This window comes from Drosophila takahashii, chromosome 3R (genome assembly GCF_030179915.1).
Source record: "Drosophila takahashii strain IR98-3 E-12201 chromosome 3R, DtakHiC1v2, whole genome shotgun sequence".
Lineage (NCBI taxonomy): Eukaryota > Metazoa > Arthropoda > Insecta > Diptera > Drosophilidae > Drosophila > Drosophila takahashii.
Genome location: NC_091681.1, coordinates 1,470,628 through 1,498,041, shown reverse-complemented (window position 1 = coordinate 1,498,041; position 27,414 = coordinate 1,470,628). Strand labels below are relative to the sequence as shown.

The 27,414-nt window shown below is 41.0% G+C and overlaps 1 protein-coding gene across 12 annotated transcripts in view; it reads left to right on the top strand.

Moving 5' to 3' along the window:
- Myo81F (Myosin 81F) overlaps window positions 1-27,414 on the top strand; it is a 1,428,838-nt gene that overhangs the window by 60,981 nt on the left and 1,340,443 nt on the right. For 11 of the 12 annotated variants that reach the window (XR_011419017.1, XM_070216714.1, XM_070216710.1 and 8 more), the window contains exon 2: window positions 26,271-26,392. Coding sequence is in view for 11 of the 12 variants with exons in the window: in XM_070216714.1 (XP_070072815.1) it covers window positions 26,271-26,392 (122 nt within the window). In the remaining variant the exon portion in view is untranslated. Of the gene's footprint in view, window positions 1-24,856; window positions 24,872-26,270; window positions 26,393-27,414 lie in introns of those variants that run through there. The other variant, XM_070216712.1, reaches the window with a different exon arrangement.

Below are 27,414 nucleotides of genomic sequence, written 5' to 3'. Positions count from 1 at the left end.
CCGCAGTATCCTGCTGGTCTTCGATCGGACTTTGCTGTTTTAAAACAATTTAAAATAACAATTTTATATGAAGAATAAATCTTAATAATAAAAATTTGAATGTTGAATTTTTTAAAAGTACCGCCCAAAAATGTAACAGGACAGCCCAAAAATTCCCTACGTTCAACGGCACACACTTATGTGCTTGGCCTGCACCCTCAAACTCGCTGCTATGGCACCCGGAGCCCCTTTCGCACACTACGAAAGCTGATCGCGTAAGCGTTTTCCACCACTGAACGTGTGTTTGCAAAAATAAAAGCGCTAGTGAAAATTTAGCAGCAACTAAACAAACAACGAGTGGAAATTATAATAGGCAGAGACACCTCCCCTCCCTCACTTATGAACGGCTCTGCCTGGCCGCCAAACCTGTTGGGGATACAGTTCCCAGATGTCGCCCACGGCCTTCTGGCCACCAGAAGACGTTCGTGTGCTGTTTCTCCTAGCCGGATGACCGGCTGCACTTTTTGATTTGTGCTGAAAACTAGAGGGATTAGCTTACGCAGCTCTATAAAGCTTTGGTGCAGGTCTATCGGCATACAATGTAATAATAATATTAATAATATTAACCTATTATAGTTGTATATAAGTATATCTATATACTTCTTTTTTGATTTTAACGGGTGGTATTTGTTAAATCGCGATTTATGTAGAAAGGCATCTACGCAATTTTTTTGGCATAGGTTTCAATACAATTGAGGGTAATACTCTAGTTTACGGTCTTCCCCTCCAAAATTCGCGAAAAAATTATTCTCGACGGACCGCGAATTCTTAAGCATTTACATGAAGAAATATAGGCGCGGTCTGCCATGGTTCACTTGTAATTGAATTTCAAAGTTGCGTGTTTTGCTATAAAAATACATATTGGAGTTTCAGAATTTGTCAAAATAATAGTCCTTCTGAAAAATTCGACCAAAATGTGTAATTGTTTTTATAGGGGGCCAAACCGTATAGCCGCGAACTAAATATCTTTGGTGGACAGCGATTTCTTAGGAATTTATTCGACCATGGAGGACTAATATATATATTATGGACGTTGATGCACTACGAGCAGTACAAACAAGTGGCCCAACGACACCAAGCACGTGCTTTTACGCGCGGGACCGTTTTATCAATTTGGGCAAGATTGCGAGTTCGCGAGGAAGAATAAATAAAACAAACAAGAGAGAACGCTATAGTCGGGTTGTTGTCCCGACTATCTAACACCCGTCTCTCGGCTAAAGGGAGTGCGAGGGAGATGGATATATAACATTTTTTTGATTGCGTATATCTTTTTATTGAATGGCTCGGCTCGGCTTAAATACACTTGCGCTGCGTAGCAATCCCAAGCCTTCTAGCTTTTGTAGTTTCCGAGATCTCAGCGTTCATACGGACGGACAGACGGACAGACGGACAGACGGACAGACGGACAGACGGACGGACGGACGGACGGACGGACAGACGGACAGACGGACAGACGGACAGACGGACAGACGGACAGACGGACATGGCTATATCAACTCGGCTAGTGACCCTGATCAAGAATATATATACTTTTTAGGGTCGGAAACGCTTTCTTCTCCCTGTTACATACTTTTGCACGAATACAATATACCCTTTTACTCTACAAGTAACGGGTATAATAAAGACGGGACACATTATAAGCGTAAAGAAGCAATAAGGATGAAGCAGATGAGCTAAAATATTAGTTTTTAATACCGGGATAGAAGTTGAGATGCAAATTAAATGATAAAGGATGTTATAATTATTAAAAAGATCGCGAAAGGGCTCGTGCAGACTAAAATTTGATAAACAATGTGGTAAAAAAAGAAGATGATAATTTCGTTAAAATTTTAGAGCTTATACTCACACAATGTCTGATTGTAAGCCGAAACCAGACTCTATATTATTGTATGTCAAACAAAGCTTAACATCATCAGCATACATTAGTACTCGAGAATTTGTTATGATAGAGGGAAGATCGTTTATAAACAGAGTAAACAGCAAAGCACCCAGATGACTGCCCTGGGGCACTCCACATGTCACGTGGATCATTTTAGAAACAGTGTTCTTAAATATAACCCTCTGAGTCCTCCCATTCAAATAACTTGAAATTCAAGTTAAAAGATAACATGGAATCCCAAGCAAGTCTAGTTTGAATAAAAGATGAGAGTGGTTAACGGAGTCAAAGGCCTTACTGAAATCTGTATATACAACGTCAGTCTGCATTTTATTGTTAAATCCATTAATTACAATTGATGACAATTCAAGTAGGTTGGTGGTAGTCGATCTTCGCTCAACAAAACCGTGCTGACACGGTGATATTAGCGAGGAACATAAATGTTGCAAATGAGATGTGATAATACGTTCAAAGGCTTTTGGAATTGCCGACAAATTAGAAATACCTCTATGATTCTGGGCATCCGCCTTCGCACCCTTTTTGTGAAGTGGAATAATAAAAGAGTCCTTCCAGATAGTTGGAAAAACTGATGATGAAATAGACAATTGAAAAAGTTTAAGAATAGGTTTGCAGATGGTTGATGCACAAAACTTAAGCACACACCCAGGAAGTCCATCAGGACCGGGAGAATAAGTTGGCGTTGTTGATGTTAAATCTCTTAAGAGAGAACTTTCGGTAATTATAGGGGAAAAAATACAATTTGCCCTATTTAAGGGATTACGGTAATTTGATTCTGACCATGAAGAAGAGCTATAAGTAGTTTGGAAAAAGTCAGAGAATAAATCAGCAATTTCAGAGTCAGTCGATGCCTCCATTGAGTTAAATCGAACCGATGAAGGCAAAGCTGATGACTTACGCTTTGCGTTGACAAAGTTATAAAACTGCTTCGGATCATTTGTAAATTCAAATTTACAACGATTTAAACACATAGAATTGCAATGACTGTTAAGAACATTAAAATCAGATCGAGGCACCACATATTTCGAAAAATCGGATGGTTTACCCGATTTTTTATACTTTTTATAAGTGTTTGTTTTAAGATTTTTAAGTCTTTGAAGCGCATTTGTAAGCTAAACCACTCGCAAAAATCACTGAAAAACACAAAATAACGCAGAGCACAAAAGTAAACACAACCGTTTACAAGCGACGCTAAATCGTAGAATAAATAAATAAAAAACATTGGTGTATTTACCATATTTTTTGGGCGCTTCTAAGTACATGACTTTTTTTGTAAGAAAAATGAACAATAACAGTTAACAACAGTTACCGTTTGAGAGCTGGCCGGGAAGTATCCGAGAAAAGTGAAAGTTGTACGACGTGAAAGAGACACTTAAACCCATCGTGAAACGTACATTTTTTTAAATTTCAAATAATCTAAAAACTGCATCAAAGGGAAGCATTTGGGCTTTGCAAAAATTCGTGTTTGAAAAAGAGAGAGACAGGAATAATCGCAAACGGCTTCGCGGCAAAAATGACGCAGTGTATAAAGTCAAAAGTGTATACGTGCAAGCAAAACTAACTGAAAGGGATTTAATTTAACATGCCTAGTTTTAAACATAACATGCAATTGCATATTAGGTTGTCAAAAAAGTCCTGCGGTATTTTTATTATATTATATTTTTTCTTTTTTTACATCGAGCTTTTAAGTGACTCAAAGCTTCTTCAAATGGTTTATAACGGCTTGATGACTTAAGCCAAGCTCTTGACCGATGCTACGGCTACTACTATGTGGGTTTTATCGCAATTTTCTACGACAGGCCTTCCTCCTTGACCACCTCTGCACCAGAACGAAAACGTTGAAACCATCGCTGTACGGTGGAAATGGAAACTGTATCGTGTCCATAAACTGCACAAATTTTATTGGCGGCTTGAGATGCATTTTTGCCTTTATCGTAGTAGTAGGGGAGAGTGGGGGAATTTCGTCAGCATTTTTTCAAAGCTATTTTTTGTCCATCTTGAGACACGTTATCATATTTCTATTTTTATTGTTGAATGCGGTTAGCACCAAGCTTTAAAATGTGACATTCCCCTATTTTTTTATATTACCTTGGTGATTTATAAAAAAATAAAATGTAAAACCAATATACTGGGGCAATCTCGCCACACAGGGGGGTAAAATCACCACACTACCGGGGCAATTTCGTCACCTGAGAAATGTAGGGAGTTTAACGCCTGTAAATATGCTACACTGATCAAGCGTACCATTTTTGTTGACGTCCTATATTTGTTGCTGCTGCTGGTAGTCTGTTCGTTAGCCAGCTCGTCAAGTATAAAAATATGTATTTAAAAAAGGTGCGAATTTACCCTTAGCGTAGGGTGGCGAAATTTCCCCAGACAGTACTTTTTAGAAATAATTATTTTTCTTCCAAAATTAGGCGCGAAGTTAAAAATCACTGACGCAGAAATGCACATTATAGCACTGTGTATTATATAAAAAATCGTGTATCTTATTCCCTTTGAATTGTGGCATACAGAAAAAATTTCGTCGAGAACTAAATGTAGCTTTTGAACTGTTAAAACACATTTAATATTATAGCTTAATTATCTTGGCCTTCTGTGCAAAACAAATGCATTGGTTGTGTCTGGCCGTCTTGAAGGACTAAAACAAAAAAATTATATATTTTTACGACTTATGGATTCCGAGATATTGCAGGTGACGAAATTGGCCCTGTGACGAAATTCCACCACTCTCCCCTACTGTAAAATTTGCCGTATTTTCCCTTTATTTTGCTCCATGATTGCGACGCTATGACTCACGAACGATAATCAATCAAACACGTGTTAGCGCGTGAAATGAGCTTTCCAAAAAGATATATTATGACCAGATGCGACGAATAAAACAAGAACTACGCGCTTTCAACGCCAACTAGCGAAAATACCGCGAGACTTTTTTGACTTCTCGCTGGAAACGAAGTGGAACATCCAGAGGAATCTGATGAAGACAGAGAAGACGAAAAAGAGTATCAAAGCGACGACGAAATCGAGAGTGTCATTGCAAATTTCCCGGGAACAAATCCAACGAGTGAAAGAAGAGTTCGCAACTAGTGCCAATTTAAATCAACGAAATGACGCGTTCTGCTTAAAGTTTTCGCGATATAGAGGAATCTATAAAACACTTCGAAGGCACAGACGAAATTCCAGTCGAGGTCTGTATAAGTGATTTTGAGGATCAAGCTGTACTCATGGGTTGGACCGAAATGTAAAAGCTGATCTTTGCCAAAAATCGCTAAAAGGTATCGCGAAATTGTTTGTGTTGCCCGAGAAAGGAATAAATTCGTTGAGTGCTTTAAAAGAGTCTTTATTGAGCGAGTTCAAATAGAGAGTAAGCAGCAAACAAATACACATGGAACTTGGAGAGAGCAAGCGACGCGGGAATGTACAGGAATATTATAGTAAAAAAGCCTAAGCAGTGAACAGTGGTTTTAAAGGTGGCAAGAAGGAAATCGTTTGCCACAATGGCTGCAACAACAAAGAGAAAGGCAGAAAATGTTTTAAATGCAACAAATTCGGTCACATGACCATTGTCCCCAACGTGTCGTAACAGTCGAAGAATGCAAGCCAAACGCGCGAGTTTTAAATGTGCACAACAACATGACGAGCAAAATGGTTTTAATTAAAACACAAAATTTTATTGCACTGTTCGATCGATCAGCCAGTGCGTGTGGGAAACAAGAAGTGCGTGGAGTGATAACGTATAACAAGTCGCTAAAATCGAAGTCGACAAAGATTGAAATGAAAATCCGTTCAAACGACGAATCGCCTATTTTCTGTCGTCCGCGCAGATTCAAATACAATAGATCAGTGGTTGGATAACGGCATAATCGAAGAGTCTGTAGTCCGAATTTACAAGCCCGGTAGTGCTTGCGAAGAAAAACGACGGTTCGCAATGACTCTACATAGATTTCAGGCGTATTAACAAGGTAATCATAAAATATCGTTTTCCGTTGCCCCTGATTGACGATTAGCTCGACCGTTTGCAAGAAGCGTTGGTATTCAGCACGATCGATTTGCCGAATGGCTTTTTCCATATGCCAGTGGCTGAATCTAGCAGGAAGTACACTTCATTCGTGACGCAGAGTGGGTAATACCAATTCCTAAAGGTATAGCCTCCTTCGGAGAAGTCGGGGGGAAATCCGCGACCACCGTTGGAGTCCTCGATCCGAAAAACCTACGAAGCGTCTGTCCCACACTGGGCGGCTACGTGGTCTGCGTCTGTGCCACAGTGCCCGGCAGTCATCACACCTGGCAGAAGGTATAAAATGCAGCCCAGCATGGGTCATAATGCAACCTAAAAAGGAATGTCTTCGCAAAACATCATTACTCCAGGTGGCAGCCACTCAAGTGGAAATCCACCCGCGGGGGAACCCGCGGTTAGGGCAAGGATTTTGGAGGCCCATAATAACATTCCCAAAACCCCTGAAGTGGCGGTGGCTGACTTGGCCGCCACGGCAGGTAAAGCACCAAGCCAAGGAAACAGAGACGAGGAGACTGTAGGCCCCTCGGCCTTCAGGAAAAGTAGTAGGATCCCGAGATCCCCGATCCTTTTAGAGGGGGCGGCAGCCCATCCGGACCAGGACACGGATACCCAAACGCCGAAAAGGTCGCGGGATAACACGAGTCCAAGCAGCGTGCAATGGAAAACGCCGCCGAAGAGGTGTAGGGCAGCCCAGGAGCCAAACTGCCTACACATCATCACGGAACTGGGCAAGATCCTGGATGAAGTCCTCAGCGATGTCAACGACAAACAGGTTCGCCACATAACGGTAGCCATGAAGTCGAAACTGAAGGATCTTCAGACGACCATCTCAGAGGGACTATACGCTACCAGCGGGCATAAGGAGCAGGACCCTGAGGGAGTGGCTTTTTGCCGGAAATGCCTGCAAGGCATCGAGGACGGGCAAAATAAAGCCGACAAGGAGCAGCAAACCCAGAAGGTCTGGAACAAGGCCATCGGTACCCAAACCGATCCCGAGGAGCCGAAGCCCGCACCAGCCAACGGAGACTCGCATGCTGGACGGAAGCTAGTACCGCTCACGAAGGCGAAGAAGGGGAAAAATCCCGCCAGAAGAGGCCCACAAGAGCAGCAGCAGCCTCGCTCCCAGCAACCATTGCTGGAGGCGCCGTCGACGAGCAACGGAGCGCCCGGAAAGAGCGGCAAATCCCCGGAGGACCGTCACGAGGGCAAGACAGAAGCTGACGCGCACTCGTCCGGATGCGGTTGTCATCACAGCGAATGGGAAATCGTACAGCGAGATTCTCGCCATGGTCACCAGAAGGGACGACGACAAGCTCTCAGGCCTGGGGAGCTGCGTCAGCAAGGTACGCCGTACAAACAAAGGAAACCTGCTGCTGGAGGTGGCCAAAGGAAGCACCACGAGCGCCGAGTCCATGAAGGATAGCATTGCGCAGGTGCTCGGGGGAGAGGCGGAAGTACGATCATCGTCCGAGGAGTCAAAAGTGGTGGTCCTCGAAATCCGAGACCTGGACGCCTTGACCAAAAAGTCGGATATTGGCTCTGGCAAAGCAATACGACTTCGACGAGGGCAAGGTCAAAGCTCGGAGCATTCGCCCCGGATATTCGGAGTCCCAGATTGCTGTAATTAGCTTACCACTCACCCTTGGGAAGGTGGTAACCAAAGGGGGCGTGGTCCGAACTTTTGGACTATTTGCAGGATCAAAGAGCGGGGAGGCCTCCCGCGGTGCTACAGATGTCTGGAGACTGGGCACATCGCTAGCAAATGCGTAAGCCGAATTGACCGAAGCGGTTGCTACTTCAAATGCGGAGATCTGGGCCACAAGGCTGCCCAGTGCTCCAACAAGTCGGCTTGTTTCGTCTGCGCGGCGGCTGGTAGGAAGGATACGAGTCACCAGGCTGGAACAAAGAATTGCCCGTCGAGGACCCCCGCAAAAGCGTCATGCAACTGATTCAACTCAACCTGAATCACTGCAGGACGGCGCAGGACTTGCTGACGCAGACCGTGCGCGAAGTAGGGACAGAGGTGGCGATTCTAAGCGAGCCTTACAGGACAGGAACCAGTAGGGAGTGGATCGTAGACCGCACAGGCAAAGCTGCTATCTGGTTGTGCGACTCAGCGAAGTCCGGGCTGCAAAAGGCTTCGCGCGTGGGCTGATAGACGGGGTCTGGGTATACAGCTGCTACCTGGCCCCAAGCCTAACCCTCGCCAAATTTACAAAAACTATGGACGTGCTTAGCAGCGACATTCGAGGTCGCAGCAACGTAGTGGTAGGCGGCGACTTCAACGCCTGGGCCCAGGATTGGGGCTCACAAACGCCAGAGGACGCGTGGTACTGGAGTCCTTTGCCGCGCTCGACATAACTTTGCTGAACGAGGGTACACAGCAAACATTCAACCGAGCCGGAGAGGGATCGATAATCGACCTCACGTACGCGAGCAGCTCCCTCGCGCGCCAGGCACGCTGGAGGATCAGCGACATCGACACGGGAAGCGACCACGAAGCCATCCTGGTCTCAATCAGAGAGGGATCTGCGCACAGGTCGACGCCTCCCTTAGCAAGGAAGGCCTACCGCCAGGACACTCTCAGTGTCCCTGCCTTTGCTGCAGCGCTGGAGGACCTGAACCTAACCGGGATGGATTGCGCCAACGACGCAGCGAACAAGCTGGCAGCCGACACGGAAAGAGCCTGCGATATAAGTATGCAGCAGCGGAAAAAGTATCGGAAACACCACCAACCCGTTTTCTGGTGGAACGAGGAAATAGCCATTTTACGCGCTAGCTGCCTTCGACTAAGAAGGCAAGTCCAAAGAGCCCGCCACTCTTTGAGCCTCGACAGGTTCAGGACCGCCAGGAAGGCCCTCAAAAAGGCCATAAGAGCGAGTAAGAGAGAGTGATTCCTCAAGCTGTGCGACGAAGCCGATAAGGATCCGTGGGGCGGAGCGTACAGAATGGTGGTGAAACGAGTGAACGCTGGCAACAATGCACCTACAGATCCGGAAGCCCTGGAAGGCATAGTGCGAGTCCTGTTTCCAAGGGGGCAACCAATACCAGTCCCCAGGACGGCGGCGCCCGGCGAAAGCGACATCTGTCCTGTCACTGAGCAGGAAGTCGTTGAAGTGGGAAGGAAGCTGGCCAGTAAAAAGGCACCCGGCCCAGACATGGTCCCTAGCGGAGCAACCAAGCTTCTTCTACACCTGCACCCCGAGAAGATGGCAGCGCTCTTCAACCAATGCCTGACGGAAGGTACCTTCCCCGCGCGCTGGAAGCAGCAAAAACTATTGCTCCTCGTCAAGCCCGGCAAACCAGCAGGGGATCCCTCCTCCTTCAGACCGATTTCCCTATTGGACACGATAGAAAAGGTCTTCGAGAAGGTAATCGTGACCAGGTTGGAGGCAGCAATTGAGCACGCAGGCGGACTGTCCCGAGCCAGTTTGGCTTCAGGAAGAAGAGGTCGACCCTGGACGCGATCACAAAAGTGAAAAGCCTTGCCGAGAAAGCCATTGAGGGCACCAGGTGGAAAGGTGGCACGAAGGAGTACTGCTAGTGGTAACACTGGATATCCGCAACGCCTTCAACTCGGCGGACTGGGGACGGACGCTGGAGGCACTGAAAGCGTTCCACGTCACCGAATATCTGCTGAATATAGTTCGCAGCTACTTCGACAGCAGGGTCCTTTTTCTGGACATCTCCGAAGGCACCAGGTCCCACGAGATCACCGCCGGAGTCCCGCAAGGATCAGTACTGGGTCCACTGCTGTGGAACACCATGTACAACGGAGTGCTAAACCTGTCCCTACCAGACAACACCACAATCGTTGTCGCGCTGGTAGTGGTGGCAAAAGAGATTTGCGATGCAGAAATGGCAGCCAACACAGCGATCCGCGCAGTGGCTAGCGGTGGCAGGTCTAGAGTTGGCCTCGCAGATGACGGAAGACGTCCTGATCTCAAGCAGGAAACAGGTGGATACAGCCAAGATAACGGTCGGCGGAAACGGGATCACTTCTCAACGGGCGATCAGATACCTGGGGGTCATACTGGACACCAGGCTCTGCTTCAAGGAGCACCTGGAGTACGCACACGAGAAGGCGAACGCGACTGCCAGAGCCTTGTCCAGGATACTCCTCAACACCAGAGGACCCAAGCAAGGGAGGAGGAAGCTGCTTGCGAGTGTTGTGACGTCCCAGCTGCTATACGCAGCCGCAGTGTGGGCAGACGCCACGGAGCTTAAGAGCTACATGAGAGGAGCCATATCCACATATCGCCTATGCGCCCTGAGGGTTGCCTGCACCTTTAGGACGGTTTCGGACGACGCGGCACTGGTCATTGCTGGCCAAGTGCCCCTACCAGAGCTAGTGCGCGAAGCAAAGGAGGTCCGTGACCTAGGCGAGCTCGGGGAGCAAGGAGCGAGGTCCGAGGCAAAATCCGAAGCCAGAGCCAGGAGCATGGAAAGGTGGCAGAGCAGGTGGGACAACTCCACAAAAGGACGCTGGACCCACAAGCTCATACCGGACATCAGACCCTGGATAGGTCGAAAGCACGGGGGGTAGACTTCTACCTGACTCAAGTACTCAGCGGACACGGATGTTTCCGCGGGTACCTGAAAAAGTACTGGCACGCCCAGAGTGCGGAAGCGGCGTCAAGGAGGACACCCGGTACGTCCTATTCGAGTGTCACAGGTTCTACCACGAACGAAAGGCACTCCAAGACGCAACGGGAGTCAGCGTGGAGGTCCACACACTTGTTCCAACAATGCTGGTCAGCCAGGACTTTTGGGACGCAACGGCAGAATTCGCTGCCAACATTATGAAGACGTTAAGACGTCTGGAGAGAAGGAGGAACGGGCAGATGGAGTAGGCGGCTGAAGTCACGCGAAGCAATGCTTTGCGGCAGTCCCGCGCGACCGAGCTTCCTATCGTATCCAACATATAGTTATTGTTAATTTCTTGTAAGTCAGACCAAATAAAGGAATATAAAAAAAAAAAAAAATTCATAAGGACCGAGAGAAATAGTTGGCGTTGTTGTTTTTAAATCTCTAAAGAGAAAACTTTCGTTAATTATAGGGAAAAAATACAATTTGCCGTATTTAAGGGATTAGGGTAGTTAGAATTTAACCAAGAAGACGACCTATAAGTAGTTTTCAAAAAGTCGGCAAATTAATCAGCAATTTCAGAATCTGTCGATGCCTTCAGTTTAAACGAACCGAAGGCAACAAAGTTAGAAAACTGCTTCGGATAGAATAGAAACAGTTGTACCGCACAAAAAAATGAAATTTTGCCGATTTTTTTTTTACACCAAAAAAAAAAACTTATTAAAAATGTTTTGCCGGCGTTGTTTAGTACATGTTTCTGGGTACTTATTAAAATTTGTTCATAAAAAAATATTAAATAATAAAAATGTTATGGCCAAATTCCAAGATCGTCTTTTTTCGATGGTGACTTGCGGTGGACATCATATCCCAAGAACGGTTCATCTAAAATCCCCAATTCAAAAAAATTTCGTTAGTATATTGTATTGCCTAGTCCCTGAACAAAGGATTTGTAAAAATTTTGATTTAAAAAAAATGGCGACGGTTTTAACAAAAAATTTACTTTTTCAAGGTATAAAATTTTGAATTTTATGCTCTAAAAAAGGAAGTTTTTAAAAAAAATTGAAAATCCTTCGTCCAAGGACTAGCTATTATTATAATAAATAAGTGGTCAAAATTTGGTGTCGATCAAATTAATAGTTTTTTAGTAATCGTGTCCACCGCAAAGGTAATTTCGAAAAAACAAGACTCTGAGATAATCGCGTTTAAAGTTTCAAGTTTGTAACGGCCGATGTGCAGGTAGTGCGCTATAAATAGCTACAACTTCGGTTCTAATGCTCCGATCGTTATGAATTTTTGTGAGAGTATTCTCAACAGTATATACTTCAAGATTATGCAATAAAAAAATCGATTTTTTCATCTATCACAACTGTATATAACCCCTTAAAGACGTTAAAACCAGATCGAGCCACCATATATTTCGAAAAGTCAGATGACTTTCCCGATTTTTTATAATTTTTATAAGTACTATCAGGAACGCATTCATAACAAAAAGAGCTTAGAACGCTATAGAACAGTTGAGTGGCACTTTCGATGTCCATACAGTTATATAAATCTGTCCAATAATATTGAGAAATCATTACCTTAAGTTTACTGTAGTCACATTTACGAAAGCATCTCATTTTAGTTGGAGAAACTAAAGAAGAGAGGGTATCAAGTTAGGAGAGGCAAATTGTCAATTCCATTGTTAGATGGTATCGGTCTTCTGGTATTACAAGAGCGTAAATTTTAGATACCGTGACGTCTGCATGCTCTAAAACAAACATTTGATCTAGTTTAATGAATTTCGTGTAAAGCTAACTTCCTGTAACGATAATTGTAAATGCCATCCACAAAATTATGGGCGGATAAAGGTAGAGCGACAAGTGAGTCAGAAGGAGGGGACCAAAAAATATACGGGAGATTAAAGTCACCCAAAACAATCAAAAAAAAAAAGGATAGGATAGATTTAGTAGTAGATAGATTTTTTTATAAATTATTAGGTCAGAGCCAGGTGGAAAATAAGAACATGTAATAAAAATAGACAAGGATTGCAGGGATACTTTCACACAAACAAATTCAATGTCTTTAGGGACATTATAATTTATAGTAGAGGTAACGGCAATTAGAACGCCGCCCCCTACGGGAAAGGCAACCGATCGCCTCAGGTATTAGGTTGGTATTAAAGTTGTTTGATAGAACTTTGTAAAAGATAAAATATCGTCCGTAAATTCCGAGGAGTCAGCATAAAGCTTGGGTAGCTTCATGTTAAGTCCTCTAACATTTTGGTAAGCAAAGAATAAACTTTTCAGTTTTTTTGGCATGGTGGAAGGCCTATTATTTGTTCTCGGGTTATTACGAACAAATTATTTTATTACCAAATCATCATTAAGCAAATAGCTTTCAGAAAGTAGTACTTTAAAAACATCAGGCGGAGGAAATACTTTAAAAGACGATATCCTACGGGCGTATGAAAATGAATTTTTTGCGTTTGGGCCACTCGGTTAGTCATTTTTATTCCCTTGCAGATGGTATTATAATTTTGGTCAGAGGTTTGCAACGCAGTGAAGGAGACGTTTCCGACCCCATAAAGTATATATATTCTTGATCAGGATCAATAGGGGAGTCGATATAGTCATGTCCGTCTGTCCTTCTGTTTCTATACGGTTTGCGAGCTCAGTTTTAAAGCTAGCGATTTAAGTCGATTTGAAAATCGACCCGATCGGAAGTCTATATCCTATAGCTCCCATAGGAACAATCGGATATAACTCATAAAATTTAAGATAATACACGCAGTGTGAAAGCTATTGACATGTATCGTTCGCAATCATTTTTTTTTATGCATACCTTGATCAGGGTTAAAGCTCGCGCCGATCGGACGTGTCTATATCTTGTAGCTCCCTTAATAACAATAGGTCGAAAAATATTTAAAATTTTTTTTTTCAATTATAAAATATTTTGTTGTTTATTAATTCAGTTTGCTATTTTAGTCAATTTTTCAATTGTAAAATCTGCAAGGGTGTTAAAGGGTGTTAAGCTTTCCAAAGTTGGCTTCAGTCCTCGTTTCTTCTTAAAAATGTATTTGGTCTGCTTGAAAAATAGGTAGTTCTTATTTGTATACCCGTTACTCGAAGAGTAAAAGTTTATATATTCTTGATAAGGGTCACTAGCCGAGTCTATCTAGCCAAGTCCGTCTGTCTGTCAAAAAATGTCTCAAAAAATTGTTTTCCTAAATTTTAGAAAATCGCTATAAAATGAACTTTTTTCTTAATTTTAGAAAATTTTCTGAATTTTAGAAATTGTTTTCTTGAATCTAGGAAAAAAGACCATAAAAACAGAATTTTATAAAAAACCTTTCTAAAATTTAGAAAAATGATTTTTTTTCTTAAATCAATGGTGTTTTTTCCTAGTTTGCTCTCCAAATGGCGATTTCGCCATTAAATTAAGAAAAAATGTACTTTAGCCCTTCTAGAAAGTTTCCATAAAAACACGGTAAATTTTTTTAAAATTTTAAAATTTTTCTGAATTAAAAAACAACATTTTCTTGAAAACAAAACAGTAGAACTAGAAAATCAGATTTAAGAAAAACTTTTTGTATTTCTTTTATGCTTCTCATTCTTTCTTCGAAACGAAAAAGAATAAGACAGGGGTTAGTCCGCGGCGCGTTGCGACGACAGTTTTTGGCGTATGTATGTATATGTTTATGTGTGTTTGTGCGTATGATCGAGAATTTTCTTGTGCGTAGCTGTAACTTTTATTGCGTTGTTTTTTTGGAAATGCAGTCTCTCGCGAGAGCTTGCGTTGCGCTGCATCTTGAACCCTTGGGCTTAGTTTTAGATGAGCATTCAAAGTAATAAGTGTAGCATATCACGAATGATTCTAACAGCAACGAAAGATGGTGGGTCTAGCTTCAAGTGGGGCACGCGCTGGTTCCGGCTCTTGTTTCGTCGGTAAAGGGAGTGAGTTTCCAATTTGATCCACAGTGCTACTTGCTCGCATATGTATATAAAACATCCTATTTAAATTCGCGTGCAAATTGACTTGAGGTTAATTGTAGGGGAACAGAACTAAGATTGAGGTAAAGAGGAAGGGAATACCTGAAAAGAAGGGTGCTGCCTAGATGGAATGGCAGCAGCTGATGTGTATGTGTCGGTGTCAGCAGCGAATATGTTGTTTGCCGCTGACATTGCCCATCCTACCATGATCACCACAGCCGCATAACCTGACACAGGTTGGTGATCCCTTCGACACACGCCTAACTCCTAATCATCTTCATCGCTGCAAGCTTCCATTAGAAAAAAATTAGCAATTCATGTTTATAATAGGTTTAATACAAGAAAAGTAATACTAACAAATGTGATCATTAAAGTTACAAAGTTGGGGTTCATATAAAGTTTATGCTTTAAATCAAAGCAAGGAAATTTAATTTAAATAAATAATTGTTTTCAAAAATATTAAATGTAATTGAATTCACTGAGCAAGTATTTTAGTCATGGGGGAATTTGTTTTAAAATATCAAAATCATTGAAACATTATATTAGACAGTCAATCAAAATGTGTAGCATTACGACCGGAGCCGATCACTTACCCAAAATATCCAACGTGGAAAGCGCTTTCAATATGTTGTATTATTGGCTGTAATTTTGTTTATAAATTTTAAAACCGCATTTAAATTGACTGTATGTAAAGATTAATTAGGGAAAACCCTTTCAGGGGCTTAAACACTTGCTCTCATGAAGAGATTGGCTTACTGCATATCGAATTATTTGATTAGACTAGGATTTAAGGTAATTTACGTTAACGGCTTATTTGATATTTATGTTTTAATTAATTTAGCGATACAGAAATTTAATTTAAATTAAGAAAAGGAATTTAGTTGATAAGAATTTAACTGATTTAAATTTAAATTGTGTTGGTAAAACTAGACTGGATCACAAAGTGGGTGTTGCAGCCTTTGGCCTGCCCACTTGCGCACTTTCAGCAGAGGGCTGCTATGTATGTATGAGAGACAAAGGGTGCACTATGTTGTTGGCACTGACGTGCATGAATTTGTACCGAATTGTTTGGACCAGAATTCACAAGAATTTTTCAGCGTGGACGCTAGGTGGCAACGCTGGTTGAAATTTTCAGTTTTGTTTTCACTTTCTTGATTAGATTTTTGTTTGATGTTTTATGATGAATATGGAGAGCTGATGAAAATCCTGACGATCCTGTGGCGTTGGTGGTAGAAGGAGTAAACTCGACTTCAATTTTCCACAATGCAGACGAAAATCTGGATGGCCGTAAGCCACGTGAAGGAGTAAACTTGACTTCAATTTTCCACGATGCAGACGAAAATCTGGGAGGAAAATTTCGCCGGGCCGTCAGCCACGTGAAGGAGTAAACTCGACTTCCAAGAATTTTCCTATAAAACACATTACTTTATAAGTGGGGGTTTTCCACGAAATAATAGTAAAACTTACTTCCTTTAATCAACAGGAACCCACTGGTAAAAAAAAACCTTATAAAAGGCTGCGGATGTCTGATATTTTCCACGATTTGGTTTGGGTAGATCTCTGGGTTTAAATAAAATACGCTCAGCAGAGAACGATCTTCACACGGCCAAGGTCCAAAACGGAAAGACCCAATAATAGAAATGCATCAGGCAGCCAGGCCTGTTTATCGAAAAAGTGTGGGACCAGAGTTGCTCAAAAAGTCTTTATCGAACACGTCTTTTCAGTGTTGTAAAAACAGAAAATTTTTGAATTTAGCTCTGCCATTTTAATTCCTGGCGGCAATCTCAAAGACTGGCGGGAATTTTAAACTGAAGTGGGAAATTTAAAAGTTCAAAATTTTAACGACAAGACGCTTAGTCGAACAGACCGAAGCCCATGTCGTCGTCGGACTGGTCGGACTCCTCCTCCTTATACCCCCCCACCAAAATCACACTTTGGGGATAAAATCAACAAAGGGAGATCCGCGCTTGGAGAAGAAGTAGCAAAATGTTTACTGTTTTAAGTCCTTCGCGTGGAGCTTTCCAACAAATCTACCTTGTAAACCCTCTACATTGTAATAGCTGTTGCCTAGCTTACTGCGTATTCGAGCTTTAATGAAAGCCGGAGCTAGTTTTGCACTAAAACATTTAGCGAAGTTGCTTTGCTGGAAATTGCGTCTATAGATTTCTTGGCCGTTCTTAAAAGAGACTTCTCGACTGCGTAGATTGTATAAACCAGGGGTGCTCAGTCCTATGGCACACGAGCACAATAGTTTTTGTAATAGCACTAAGCATACGGCAGTGCACTCGCAATGCTTGCCTATGCACACCCCGAGTCCTCTTTGTCGCTGTCCGTAATAGATAAGAGCGAGCCAAGCCAACAACAAATTCCATTGAACTTTTTTTTTTCTCCTCAACTCACGATGCAAAGTGTTGTTGTCTTTTTCATGACTGTGTGTGACTTGTTACTCGCGTGCGTGTGCTTTTCTTTTAATGGTGTTTGTAACTGCACTGCAATAAGGCAGTTTTGAGCACCCCTGGTATAAACGTTCGTTCCTATCATGCTGTACTTGCATTGCTTGCTTAGCTCGACATCTTATAAGATCGAATGAATCGTCTTTCGAGAACTGTACAGTGCGATCTTCTAACCTTTCCAGTGTACGCAAGAGTTTGTAAGAAGAACCATTGGTGATCATGTTTTGGCCGAAGGCAAGACGATAAGGACTTGTTTGAATAGCAGAGTGGACGCTAGACCTGAGGGCACAGCAAATCTGATTTAGCATTGAATCCCAGTTCTTTTGATCGGGATCTATGTACGATTTTATGGCTGCGATTACCGAGCGGTTGACCCTCTCAGAAGCGTTAGCTTGGGGTGCATAAAAGGCTGTATAGTTGTGATTGATGTTGTACTTATCCAAAAGAGAGTTGAATGACTTCGATTTGAACTGGACGCCATTGTCTGAGACTATTGTCTCTGGTACGCCAAAACAAAGAAATAGCTCCTCTACAAATGGGTTTATAGCTTCGGCACTAAACTTTTTGACTGGTTTATGAAAAGGAAACTTAGAAAGATGATCTAAAACCACGAAAATACCAATATGACCCGAACGACTGCGCGGATATGGACCTAAAAAGTCGACATATAGCTTTTGAAAGAACCTATCTGCTGGCACAGTCTTTCCCATGGGTGGTCTAAGGGTATGATTTGGGTGTTTGCTACGCTTACAAACCTCACAGCTGTTAATATACGCCTTAACATCAGCTACCAAGCTTGGCCAAAAATACCATCGACGAAGCTTTTCTAAAGCCTTGTTAATGCCACAGTGAGATGCGAGAGGATCCTCATGAGCCAGTTTAAGAGCAACGGCCGTTAACTCTTTCGGTAACCACACCTTCCAGCAGTTTTCATCAGCGACCTTTTCCTCTGCTGAGTGAAAAATGAGATCACCTTCAAATCAGGAGCTTGGTGTGTGTTTTAAAGAACTTTGTTACGTAAAGCAGTATACTCAGTGGACTTAAGGGCATCTGATTCTAAATCCACGAAGCCATCGACTGACAGGACTGAAAGGTCCTCTACATGGGTGCGCGACAAAGCATCAGGAACAACGTTCTGCGAGCCTTTTCCATGAACTATCTTAAAATCGAATCCCTGTAACTTTAAGGACCATCTGGCTAGTCGGGAACTCAGATCAGTTTGACTCATTAACCACTTGAGTGAGGCGTGGTCGGTGATGATTGTGAATTCCTGTCCCTCAATGTATGCCCTAAACTTCTTTATAGCCAAAACTGCAGCAAGGCATTCCTGTTCAGTTACGGTGTACTTCCTCTGGCACTGATTAAGCTTACGAGACATGAATGAAATCGGAGCCTCATCGCCCTCAGAGTTTGTTTGCATCAGGACAGCTCCTACGCCAGTGCTGCTCGCATCGCAATGGATGGAAAAGGGAATGTTAAAATTCGGACTGTGTAATACTGGTGCTGAGCTCATTTGCAGTTTCAAGTTTTCAAAAGCAGTTTGAGCTTCGTTGCTCCAATCAAACTTTCGTTTTTGCTTCAGAGTGTCTGATATTGGAGCAGCTAATCCAGCATAGTTTCGGATGAACTTATGGTACCACCCTGTAAGTCTAAGAACGAGGCAAAGGAAAGTTACTAATGGCTGAAATCTTCTCAGGATCTGTTGCTATGGTCCCATTACCGATTACACAGGCCGACAAAATGTGACATGGGTCGGTGTCCAGGTCTGCCACCATTTTATTTCGATAAATGAGGCTTTTCTAAGCATAAGTTGCCACTACGCCTATAGTCCATCAGCTCTGGTATTTGCGGTATCTTTAATTTAAGAAAATCACAAATTTTCTTCGTCTTTTGGGATATATCTTCAAGAGCGGTCAACCAATTTTGGTAATCTTTTCGGAATTAAATAGTTACATGTCTCTGTTTTTCGGTCGTTTTGGAAAATTCAATCCAACTCAACCACAAGAGGAGGTGGGCGCATTCAAAATTTTAAAATCACAGCAAAGTTTAAAAATCTTCATTTGTGAACAGCGTTTAAAAATTAAATAAAAATATTTTATTCTACGATGCATTTTTGATCCAAAGACACCCTATGTCCTTAATTTTTAGGACACTCATCAGGTTTTTGTGAATTGTTTTGGAATTTTTAAAATTGTTTTTCTTACTTCCTTCACAGTGACGATTCACAAACAGTGCCCAAACCTGGTTAAACCAAAAGGCGTAACAGTAAATTGGTAAAGTGGTCTACCAGGAACAGCAAACGCTGTCTTGTCGCGCGAGTTTGGATCCAGCAAGATTTGCCAAAAGGCATCCTTTAAATCCAAGCTCGTGATGAACTCTGCTATTGGCAGCCTACCTAATATGCCATCGATTAAAGGCATGGGATAGGCATCTTTAACTGTCACCTCGTTTACTTTCCTGCTGTCGATGCAGAGACGTACTTTTCCTGGCTTTTTGACCAAAACAACGGGAGAGAATAATGGGCTATTCGATTCCTCTATTACGCCAAGACCTAACATTCTGTCTAGTTCATTATACATTAACTTCTCAGTTGCTGGCGATACAGCATAGTGACGCTGCTTTATTGGTTTGGCGTTAGCAACATCGATGGAATGTGAGATTTATGCAGTCCTACCTACCCCCATTTTCGCAAAAGATGGAAACAGTTGGATGACATTTGTCAACAGCTGCTGCTGTGACAAGGACAAAGGTCTCATCTGAGAGTTTTCAATCTACGCAATAGAGAATTCTTGAGGTGTCAGATTAGTTGGTAGAAGATTAAATTTTGTCCAGAAATCGATACCTAAGTATAAGTCTCCGGAAAGCGAAGGAACAATATACAAAGAGACTGGTTTCGCGTTCCTGATAACAAACATTGGTTTTTATCCTTCCCACTATCTGTTGAGACTGACCATCTGCTGTTCTGACCGAGGATACTATTGGTTTAATGGGCTGCTCCATCTTCAGAATCTCGGAAGCAAAAGAAAGAAACCTGCACAGCTGACTGAAGCACCAGTATCTAGCAAACCAATCACGTCCTTCTAATTTACCTACTATAGCTGATAGAAGGGCTTTCTTTTCTTCTCTGATCTGTTTCTGAAACGATTTTCGAAGAATTTGAGAACGAAATAGTGTTAGTTTCGGGGTCTCATAGTGTTTTTTAATTGGTAGATCCGGTGGATAAGTCAAGTCTGGTTTATAGTTGTTTGGGATATCAGGAGTGGATCCTAGTTGGAGGTGTCTTCTTGAGACGACCTCGGTCGGCGTGTACTTTTCGGCTGTACACAAGCCAAGTAGTTTTTTGCAGGCTTCGCCAGGCAAGTACTGCAACTTGGCTTGTAAGTGTTGGCTTTTCCACACCCATAACAAAAGACTTTTCTTTCTGCAATACACTCTTGGTAGCGATGTCCTTTAACTCCGCAATTCCAACAAGGGAAATCTAAAGCTGACACTTCAAACTCGTCCTCGAAGTCCTGATTGTCATCTTCTTCAATCTGGGGATCGACCGCGCAAACGACATTTCGAGGAGCAGGGCGAGAAAAGTAAGGTTGGGACTTAGGGAGAGTTTTCATAAAGATTTCACCCTTGAGAACCAGTGCTCTTAATTGAACAACTGTACTTGTTGACTCGTATAGAATCTCATGCTGAATGTCTGGAAGAAGGTTAGCTCTGAGAATTTCGACCAAGGCTGTTTCAGACATTGGTTCTGTTAGTTTATCCGCTAGTGCGGCGATGATACCATAAAAGTCATCGAAGGACTCACTAGAACGCAGTTTGCGTTGCTCAATTTCTGATCGTATATCCCGATCAGTCCTCGAATCTTTAAACTGAGCCTTGAGAGCCATGCATAGGGGTTGCCACTTAACGCAACGTACCTTCTTGTGGTAACGCCAATACCACTCGCTTGCTGTTCCCTCAAATAAATTACTAGCAAAGCCAGCTAGTAAGTCTAAGTCACCATTCAAGGTTTGCAACGCAACAGCCTCAACACGGTACAGGAAATCGTCTATAAACAATGAACCCTTTCCAGAAAACTTTAGTTTCCAGTTGGCTATTGTTTGTGTTATTTTGTCCGGTCTTAGTTCTGACAGCATGATTTGCGATCTCTGACCATTTTCGGAATCACCAGACTCGCGACCTACGGAATTATTGTCAAGTGGTAGTCCTGAATTATCAAAGTTATTCTGCAACTGTACAGAATGTTGTGGATTAATGTTAAGCCCTGTGGTGATAGCTTGTGTTAGCTTATCAGTTTGATCTTTGATAGACCTAGCTAAAATGACTGACTGCTTCCGCTATAGCCTTCTTAATGGAGTCAGCCATGCCTAGCTGCTTTGCCTGTGGCGGTGGAGCTGTGTTATCCCCAGGATTTACCATGTTTAGACTTGTATCCTCAAGTCGCTTTGTTTGTGATCGGGTCAAAACCGATATCGGGAGAACGGGGGTTTTACCTACTCCTTTTAAAGTAGATGCACTATCGGATGGAATACCAGTCAAGTGAGTCAGGGACTCTTTGCACACAGGGCACAAGGTCCTTCCTGGTTTGTCTAGACACTTTTGATGGAAACTATGTCCACAATTTGTTATATAAAGTTCAGACTCCGACTGAATAATATCAGAGCAACAGTAACAATGAAGATCGTCAGTGCGCGGTACTGGCATTTCAACACCGAAATTCTAAATGTAATTATAGAAAAATTATTTAAGCCTAATCAAAAAAAAAATTATTAAATATTATAAATGGAAGATATTGAATAAAAATGTGGATATAAAAAAGGCAATCATAAAAGTTTGGAAGCCATGCAAGCAATTCAGATAGTTAAAAGTCAAACATCAGTCAGGTATTACAAGGGATTTAAAAAGTAGAAAAGAAAAGTTTAGGGAATTCGATCATAATCCGTTGATCAGAAGGCGTAGAACTTGTCCACAGCCTACCTCCAGATTCAATTTTCGACGATCTTATTCATAATATAGTTGTTGAATAATAGAAACGAAGTTTGTTGATCGGCAGGTGTAGCACTTGTCCACAATCCTGTATCCAGTATGAACTCTTCGACACGAAGTTCAGCCGAAGAAGGCAAAAGACAACATCTTACTGAAACTCACAATTGCAACGTCAATGAAAATTTTAAAGTCCTCAAACGAGAGGGAAAAACATTTACTTTAATGGACACGAAGCACAGCCAAAGCCAAGAAGGCAAACGGCAACAATTCAACTTTCTGCCACTCACGATCACAATAAAATAAACCTGTAGGGTATGCAAGCTAAATAAGTGTCAGTAGACGAGATGGCCGTAGCAATTACATCCACGTAAAAACCAATAAACAACGCTTCCTAATCACAATTTGCCTGCACACGATGATTTTTAAGTTAGATTTCGGAGTCATAAAATTAATTATAACACATCCAGATACTCCAACAACAAAAAATTATGTTCAACTGCTGGTCTAGGCAATAAATAAATTATTGTATCCACGGAACTAGACAGCTAAACTTAAAACGAAACTTAAAAAAGGGAAACTTAAAGGGGCCGGTTTAGCCCCATACGTTGGGCGCCAAAATAAGATTATTATATATAATATAATACTGTAGCATATCACGAACGATTCTTACAGCAACGAAAGATGGTGGGTGTAGCTTTAAGTGTGGCACGCGCTGGTTCCGGCTCTTGTTTCGTCGGTAAAGGGAGTGAGTTTCCAATTTGATCCACAGTGCTACTTGCTCGCATATGTATATAAAACATCCTATTTAAATTCGCGTGCAAACTGACTTTGAGGTTAATTGTAGGGGGACAGAACTAAGATTGAGGTAAAGAGGAAAAGAAAAAAAAAGGGTGAAAAGAAGGGTGCTGCCTAGATGGAATGGCAGCAGCTGATGTGTGTGTGTCGGTGTCAGCAGCGAAGATGTTGTTTGCCGCTGACATTGCCCACCCTACCATGATCACCACAGCCGCATAACCTGACACAGGTTGGGGATTCCTTTCTATACACGCCTAACTCCTAATCATCTTTATCGCTGCAAGCTTCCATTAGAAAAAATTTAGCAATTCATGTTTATAATAGGTTTAATACAAGAAAAGTAATACTAACAAATGTGATCATTATACTCATATTAAATGAGTATACTTAAATCAAAGCAAGGAAATTTAATTTAAATAAATAATTGTTTTCAAAAATATTAAATGTAATTGAATTCACTGAGCAAGTATTTTAGTCATGGGGGAATTTGTTTTAAAATATTAAAATCATTGAAACATTATATTAGACAGTCAATCAAAATGTGTAGCATTACGACCGGAGCCGATCACTTACCCAAAATATCCAACGTGGAAAGCGCTTTCAATATGTTGTATTATTGGCTGTAATTTTGTTTATAAATTTTAAAACCGCATTTAAATTGACTGTATGTAAAGATTAATTAGGGAAAACACTTTCAGGGGCTTAAACACTTGCTCTCATGACGAGATTGGCTTACTGCATATCGAATTATTTGATTACACTAGGATTTAAGGTAATTTACGTTAACGGCTTATTTGATATTTATGTTTTAATTAATTGAGCGATACAGAAATTTAATTTAAATTAAGAAAAGGAATTTAGTTGATAAGAATTTAACTGATTTAAATTTAAATTGTGTTGGTAAAACTAGACTGGATCACAAAGTGGGTGTTGCAGCCTTTGGCCTGCCCACTTGCGCACTTTCAGCAGAGGGCTGCACTATGTATGTATGAGAGACACAGGGTGCACTATGTTGTTGGCACTGACGTGCATGAATTTGTACCGAATTGTTTGGACCAGAATTCACAAGAATTTTTCAGCGTGGACGCTAGGTGGCAACGCTGGTTGAAATTTTCAGTTTTGTTTTCACTTTCTTGATTAGATTTTTGTTTTATGATGAATATGGAGAGCTGATGAAAATCCTGACGATCCTGTGGCGTTGGTGGTAGAAGGAGTAAACTCGACTTCAATTTTCCACAATGCAGACGAAAATCTGGGAGGAAAATTTTCCTGGGCCGTAAGCCACGTGAAGGAGTAAACTCGACTTCAATTTTCCACGATGCAGACGAAAATCTGGGAGGAAAATTTCCCTGGACCGTCAGCCACGTGAAGGAGTAAACTCGACTTCAATTTTTCACGATGCAGACGAAAATCTAAGAGGAAAATTTCCCCGGGCCGTCAGCCACGTGAAGGAGTAAACTCGACTTCCAAGAATTTTCCTATAAAACGCATTACTTTATAAGTGGGGGTTTTCCACGAAATAATAGTAAAACGTACTTCCTTTAATTAACAGGAACCCACTGGTAAAAAAAAACCTTATAAAAGGCTGCGGATGTCTGATATTTTCCACGATTTGGTTTGGGTAGATCTCTGGGTTTAAATACGCTCAGCAGAGAACGATCTTCACACGGCCAAGGTCCAAAACGGAAAGACCCAATAATAGAAATGCATCAGGCAGCCAGGCCTGTTTATCGAAAAAGTGTGGGACCAGAGTTGCTCAAAAAGTCTTTATCGAACACGTCTTTTCAGTGTTGTAAAAACAGAAATTATTTGAATTTAGCTCTGCCATTTTAATTCCTGGCGGCAACTTCAAAGACTGGCGGGAATTTTAAACTGAAGTGGGAAATTTAAAAGTTCAAAATTTTAACGACAAGCGCCCTACATAAGTTTGTGTTGAGCCTCTAAGAGGCAATTAATAGGTAAGCAATTTAAATAAATTTAAATATAAATTTGGTAAGTGTGTGAAAATTTATGGTAAGCAAAGGGCATACTATTTTAGTAGATTTGGCTATTAATAATATTGCAGGCCGCAAATACCATCCTTCTCTAATATTAATTTTTATTTCGATTGCAGGAATAATTTCAATTTCAGGTATTGTTGATAATTTGGCAGTAAGTAAGAAAATTTTAATAATAGGTAATATATTAAATACCTACTTAATATAAATAATAATTTTTTTTATCTTATTTGTTTTTTTTCTCTTTTTTGTTTAGGAAATATTTATAATGTTATTTTTATCTTTTTTGTTTTTTTTCCTTTTTGGTTTAGGAAATTTTAATAATTTTCTTTACATCTTTTTTATTTTCTTTTCTCTTTCTTGTTTAGGAAATAAAATAGTAAAATAAATATGTATACATTTTATAAAAATAAATAAAATTTTCTAAAAAATAAAAAAAATTCCTTTTTTAAAAAAAAATTTTTTATGAAAAGTACTTTTTGGATTTTAGGAAATTTTCTCAATTTTATGGCAATTTTTCTTGATTTTAGAAAAGTATTTCTGCTTTTCAGAAATTTTTTTCTAAATTTTAGAAAATTCATTTCTAAAAAATACAGTAAATCGCGATTAATGGCGATTTCGGGCTGTTTCTTTTTTTCTGAGTGTATGAACACTGAGATCTCGGTAAGTACAAAAGCTAGAAAGTTGGGATTACCCACACATATTCTTGGGCTTCCTACTCAACGCAAGTTTGATTCAAGGGAGGGCCACGCCCCTTTTAACGCCCACAATCGCCTTAAACTATTTTAAAAGGTGTCTGCGCCCACACACTTTAATGATTTCGCAAAAGTAAAAATTTAGTTTTATTATGCTAAATATACCTATCGAAATGTAAAATTAATTTACTTTAATCGGACCATTCGTTAAATAGTTATGCGCAATCAAAGTTTTATAAATCCATCTCCCCCGCACTCCCTTTAGCTGAGTAACTGGTATCTGATTGTCGGGGTACCCGACTATAGCGTTCTCTCTTGTTGTTTTTGCATTGATGTGACTGTCACACCCTACATGTCGCATAGTTTTTCCGTCGTTTTCTTATGTGGTTTTTCTTTAGCCTTAACCTCAAAAAAACCGTTTAAGAACTACTTTAAAAAGTACCGAAAAAATTCCAAAAAATTACTTTTTTGTCCTTAATATTGGTATTGACCTGAACAATTACTCAAAGATACTCAAATTACTGAGCTTAGTTCAAGATCCATCTAACTATAGTCAAATATAAGTGCAAAATCATAAATAAATCAAGCTTTTTGGCTTGGTGGACATCCCCAAAGAATTGCTTAAAATTTAAATATTTAACCTCGGCTAAAAAAAATATATATATTTTGATCCTCCATCGAAAAAAAATGTTTGCATTTTTCTCAGAGATGCAAAATTTTGTATCACGTTTGACGTGGAATGAACCATAAACTTTGTTTTAATATTATACTTGATGCAGTTATATTTTATATATAAATTACTATAATTATTTAATGGCTATATATTTATATTTTATAGGTATGATGCCGAGCGCTCGTGAAGTGACTGTTGGTGTTGCAGATATGACAACAATGTCGGAAATAGATGAAATTGGAATAAACCAAAACCTGTATATTCGCTACAATAGTGACATAATATATGTATCCTTTACAAACCCATATTTTCGTACTTATATATGTTACTCGGAAAGTAAAATGGTATATTGTAAGGTTGTTTATAGCACTAGTTTAAAAAAGTTTTGTTTTTCACCAAACAAAAATGGATATTTTAGATATTTTAAAGACTAATTTATTTGGCCTTCCTTATTTATACCCGTTACTCGTTGATCTAGTCAATCCAGCTATGTCTGTCTGTCTGTCTGTCTACATGAACGCTGAGATCTCGGAAAGTACAAAAGTTAGGACTTCCTAACTGTGATTAGCCACACATATTTTTGGGCTTTCTACCCCTGCCTGCCTGTCTGTCTGTCGAAATACTAATAGTCGAAATACTCTTCTATAACGTTCTCCCTTGTTTTTATATAAATATAGATTAAATATGGCTCATTCCACGTGAAACGTGACAGGCCAATTTGGGTCAAATCTCAGAATCAATCGAAACTTTTTTTTCGATAGAGGATTGAAATATAAGGATCGGTTTTTATTATACCCTTGCAGATGGTATTATAATTTCAGTCAGTTGTTTGCAACGCAGAGAAGGAGACGTTTCCGACCACATAAAGTATATATATTCTTAATCAGCGCCAATAGCCGAGTCTATCTAGCCATGTCCGTCTGTCTGTCTGTCCGTTTCTATGCGAACTAGTCTCTCAGTTTTAAAGCTATTGCGATGAAACTTTCCCGAAAGTCTTCTTTCTATAGCAGATAGTACATATGTCTGAACGAGCCGGATCGGACCACTATATCTTAAGGCTCCCATAGGAATATTCAAACAAATATAAGAAAATTCATTGTAACTTTGTAGGAAGTAGGCGTTTTGATTTTTGACAACTTAAAAACAAAATTTAAATAGGCACGCTGAATCTGGAATCCCTGGAACTGCACCGAGTGAGCATTAAACTATAGGTATTTACTTTATCTGCAAGGGTATATAAGCTTCGGCTGGCCGAAGCTATCTTCCTTTCTTGTTTTTTTTGTAACTCTTAACGTTTATTTAAAAAAAA